The sequence below is a fragment of the Anarrhichthys ocellatus genome, unplaced genomic scaffold (genome assembly GCF_004355925.1).
Source record: "Anarrhichthys ocellatus isolate YVR2014 unplaced genomic scaffold, GSC_Weel_1.0 scaffold2671, whole genome shotgun sequence".
NCBI classification, from domain to species: Eukaryota; Metazoa; Chordata; class Actinopteri; order Perciformes; family Anarhichadidae; genus Anarrhichthys; species Anarrhichthys ocellatus.
This window is the reverse complement of record NW_022282645.1, coordinates 1-4,762: the sequence shown is the minus strand read 5'-3', so window position 1 is coordinate 4,762 and position 4,762 is coordinate 1. Positions and strand designations below refer to the sequence as shown.

The 4,762-nt window shown below is 42.6% G+C and overlaps 1 protein-coding gene across 1 annotated transcript; it reads right to left on the bottom strand.

The window, feature by feature from the left end:
- Positions 1-861: 861 nt before the first annotated feature.
- LOC116378482 (keratin, type II cytoskeletal 8-like) lies at positions 862-4,738 on the bottom strand. Its single transcript, XM_031840371.1, has 9 exons — positions 4,289-4,738; positions 2,924-3,132; positions 2,755-2,815; positions 2,553-2,648; positions 2,250-2,414; positions 2,038-2,163; positions 1,716-1,936; positions 1,563-1,621; positions 862-1,456 (listed from the first exon to the last, which is right to left on the bottom strand). Exons 1-9 carry the CDS (start codon positions 4,646-4,648, stop codon positions 1,287-1,289), a joined length of 1,467 nt encoding a protein of 488 aa, XP_031696231.1. The 5' UTR covers positions 4,649-4,738; the 3' UTR covers positions 862-1,286.
- Between the last annotated feature and the right edge of the window lie 24 nt (positions 4,739-4,762).

Genomic DNA, 4,762 nt, shown 5'->3' with positions numbered 1-4,762 from the left:
GCATTCAATTATATTAGAACCAAGTTTGAAATTGCATCAATATCGATATTAATACTGACTGAATCAGTGATTTATATATTCCATGTTTTCAAAATGTTACACAAAAATTAATACCTATAAGTAACTCAGTGGTAAAGCTTGAATGTGATCAAATGAGACTCCCTGGGGAAAGATATTATGACACATTCATGAATAAATATAAGAAAAGCAGCTGTAAAAATGTATCTTCAAGAGAGAGATGTATAGAGAGAGAGAAAGAACGAGAGAGAGAGGGACCAGTAACAAATAGTTTGATGCAAAATTTAAGATTACTTAGGCACTTAAAATATAACTGTAATGACCGTGGGTCTTTAAGAGATCTGCACATGCATATCTGTTGGACAGCTATTCCAAACAGGAAGTGAGGAGTAGAAAAGTGGCACAGCACTGCCCTCATGTGAAATCTCAAAGTGGAAATTACAATAGACATGTCCATTGTAAGTCAAAACCTCCTGAGCTTTTTCTTTTTTTAACCACAACAATATTGAGAGTCTTAGTTGTCAGATTTACTTTTTTCTGATTCATTTGATGTAATTTGCTGCAACATTCATCAGTCATGTTGACAGGAAGGCTTTTACAAAATAAATCTGGTTTCTACATAGTTTTATCTTGAAGGAAGGGAAATGCAAAACTCAACATGGAAGCATTTGACAAAACAGTAAGAAGAACAAGCCAGTAGCCAATCAGTTCAAAGTGAAACTGTTAACATATAAAGTCACACAATTTTTTTTTTGTATTTCTCTGGTGATCGGATCTGGTCAGTGACTTGCTCCCCTTACCTATATCAGCACTCAAATGTAGGAATGACGACTTCAACTGAACTTTGGTTAATCATCCTGTACATGTCACTACAGGATTTTATTTCAGAAGAGTTCATCAGAGCACTACAGTAAAAAAAACATCTGAGATTGAGTACATATTTTCAAATGTCTCTTGCTTAGTTTTAACACTTCATCAAAACCTTTGTGTTTTTTTTCTTATTTGTTACATGTCAGAGCAGAAAGAGCTTACCTGGCCCATGTTTGTCTAAGGCCATGTTTACCTTCAGAAACTCTTGTTGATGATGTTAAACATAACAGAGTAAGAAAGCCACCAGGGATGTTTGAAACACAACTGGTAGCAGTGTAACACAATTTATTAAGCTGTATTGTTGGTCATGCTTAACAGTATTGTATAGCACCATGAGCCTGTACAGATTTAAATCAAACTCAAGGGTTTCTGAAGGGGAAGAGGGATGGCTCTCCTTTTTAATAGGCTCTCCTGGAACTGGTTGATGAGACTGTGGACTTGGTAACAGTACCACCATAACCGCCACCGTAGCCGCTGCTTCCACCGAAGCCGCTGCCGCCGCCGTAGCTGCTGCTGCCACTGTAGCTGCCACCGCTGTAGCCGAATCCACCGCCGGAGCTGGAGAATCCTGAAGCAAAAAAAATATGTAAGTGTTATTTATCCATCCATCTGTCAGTGAGGTCTGTTGACTCAGGTATCACTTATGATGATGATGTATGAAATATGAAACTTACCACCACCTCCAGAGGACTGCTGCACATGGATGGTGGCGGTTGAACCTCCGCTGGTCAGTCTAATGGTGGAATAGTGACGAGTTAGCGCTTAATTCAGAGTTGAATCTAATGCTGCAGCCATTGAAATACATTACATATTCAAGTTCATCCCACCTGCTCTCCTCTCCTTCCAGCAGTTTCCTGTAGGTGGCAATTTCAATGTCCAGGGCCAGCTTGACGTTCATCAGCTCCTGGTACTCGCGTACCTGGCGGGCCATGTCCTGCTTGGCTCTCTGCAGAGCATCCTCCAAGTCCCTGATGCGGAGCTTGGCATCCTTCACTGCCAGCTCACCACGCTCCTCAGCCTCTGCGATCTGAGCCTCAAGGTTGGCCCTCTGTGAAAAATTATGTTGATGGATTAATAACTGCAAATCCACTGAGATAATCAAGTGTATAAATATTAGGGCATCATTCATGTGAAGGTCTTAAAATGTACCTGTCCCTTGATAGACTCAATCTCATTCTGAAGACGGGAAATCATGCGGTTCAGTTCAGACATCTCAGCCTTGGTTGTGCGCAGGTCGTCACCATACTGTCCAGCAGAGCTCTGCATCTCCTCATACTAGTATGAAAAATAAGTTGCATTAAGAGCATGATCCACACAGTTGGAAGAAGTGTTGAAAAAACTGAATTTTTCATTTCACACACCTTCTGTTTGTACCAGGTCTCTGCTTCAGCCTTGCTGCGGTTGGCAATGTCTTCATACTGAGCACGCACTTCAGCCACAATGGAGTCCATGTCCAGGTGACGGCTGTTGTCCATTTCTACGATGACGGAGGTGTCCTTGATCTGGCCCTGCAGTTCACGGAGCTCCTACAGAACCAATGGTTGTTGCACATCAGTTAACTCTTTGTGCTTTATAGCTGATTTACACGAAGAGTGGATGATAATCAGCTTTAACTGAAATGGTGATTGTAGAATTATGAAGTATTGGACATTATAGATACATACAGCCTCATAGACGGCCCTGAGGAAGTTGATCTCATCCTGAAGAGCATCAGCTTTGGCCTCCAGCTCCACCTTGTTCATGTAGGCACCATCAACATCCTGGAAAGAAAATCAAATAGAAACATGAAGTGTAACAGGTGGCCAGATTGTCTTAAACCCCAGGATTACAGAAAAGAATTTAATGGCCATCTTGATGTTTTCGCACCTTCTTAAGGAGCACAAACTCGTTCTCTGCAACTGAACGTTTGTTGATTTCATCTTCATACCTGTTGGGACAAAAGCCAAAGTTTTTGTACATCTACTCTCTTTTGAACATCTGCTCACTATATCAAGGTATATATTATAACTAGTGACCATGTCATGCAAGCACTCACTTGCACTTGAAGTCTTCAACCAGGCCCTGCATATTCCTCAGCTCTCCCTCCAGCTTGGCCTTCTCGTTGCCCAGCCCGTCGAGCTGTCTGCGCAGGTTGGCAATGTACGCCTCGAACATGCTATCGATGTTGGAGCGGGTGGTGGTCTGGTCCTGCAGGAGGCTCCATTTGGTCTCCAGCATCTTGTTCTGCTGCTCCAGGAAACGAACCTGTGGAGACACAAAACCAAGGAAGATTGTCAGATGTTGTTTCAAAATGTTGAATTGTTTTTGAGCTTTGTATAGATATTTCATTTTTTAAAGTGTAGGATCAGAGCAGTTGGGTCACAAAGGGTGTGCAATTGTGGTCTCACCTTTATCTACTTGACTCCGTTGATAGCTACATATCCGAATTGCCACACCCATTTCACAACAACTGTAACTCATGATGGCATATCTTTGCCTGCTTGTTCAATCTATTTTAATACTAAAAGGTGTAAAAGGGAAACACTTTCTTTCTTCAAACTAAATATAGTATATAGTATGTTCAATCAAGATGCTTCCTATGTGTGTTTCACCTATCATAACTCTTCTTTGCACATGAATCATCCATGCTCTGTTGGGCAATGGAGGCCACACAGTCACTCTTGCCAAAAGAAAAAAAACTAGGCGTGGCAGATAAAGAAGACAAAGCAGAGCAGTGTTATCGAATGAGTGTTTTGTTATGCGAGTTTTTGTCAGAATGCCAACTTATAGTGTTCAGAGAGTCTGACTCTTCATAAAGGACCTCTCCTTATATAGCTTGCACACAAACATTAACACAGTCGTGTGATCGTTGCGTAAAAGACAATTAAATGATGATTTACTGTTGTGCACTAAACATTCTTGTTGCCGATAACAACCAGGTGATAGGCGCACTGTGCAAAGGAAAGACTTTGGACTCTGTGGGCATAGCGTAAATAGATCTCTGCCAGTCTTCCAGTTAAGTCACTGCAATATAATCCCCACCCATGTTTAGATAGTGGGGAGAAAGGCTGCCATTGGCTCAGAAAAGGGCTACAGGCTAACTGTTACCTTAGGTAGATTTTGGATGGAGTTGCCAGTGGGGTCACAATCAGTGACAGATTTTTGTAAACTTCCTAATTCCAGAGGCTGTAACTCACTGAGGGATTCAACATTACACAGACGAGATTCACAGCTGTCTTGCTTTCTCAGATTTGCAAGTAGTGGGCAGATTGTCTTTAACTAAACAGTGCTACAGTTCCATTTTGACAGCTGCTAGCAGTAAGTGGAGCCCAGGGAGGGCATACAGGACGTCAGCACTAAGATAAAGAGGCCTACACTAAATTGTACATAAGACAGTCACACAGAAGTCACAGGAACCAACCTTGTCAATGAAGGAGGCGAAGCGGTTGTTGAGGGTCTTGATCTGCTCCTTCTCCTGGGTACGGACAACCTGGATGGATGGGTCAATATCCAAGTTCATTGGAGTCAGCAAGCTCTGGTTGACTTGGACAGTGGTGATCGGTGGAGGAATGAAGCCGCCTGCTTGGCTCGAAGAAAAGCCATAACCACCACCATAACCACTACCATAACCACCACCACCACCCATTGAAGACATGATGGAACCAGCTCTGGCTCCACCACCACTACTATAACTGGATCTTTGTACGGAGTAGCTGCTAGTTGGTGCAAAGGACCTCCTGGTGCTGCTGCCATAGCCAGAGACTGAGTATGCCTTCTTCATTATGTTTGCAGTGGTTGTCAACTCTCTGAGAAGAGGAAAACAGAAGAGGAGCAGTCTTCAAAAGGAGAGTCAAGTCCCTGTAAGTGTCTGACTGTAGACACTGTCGGCTTTTAT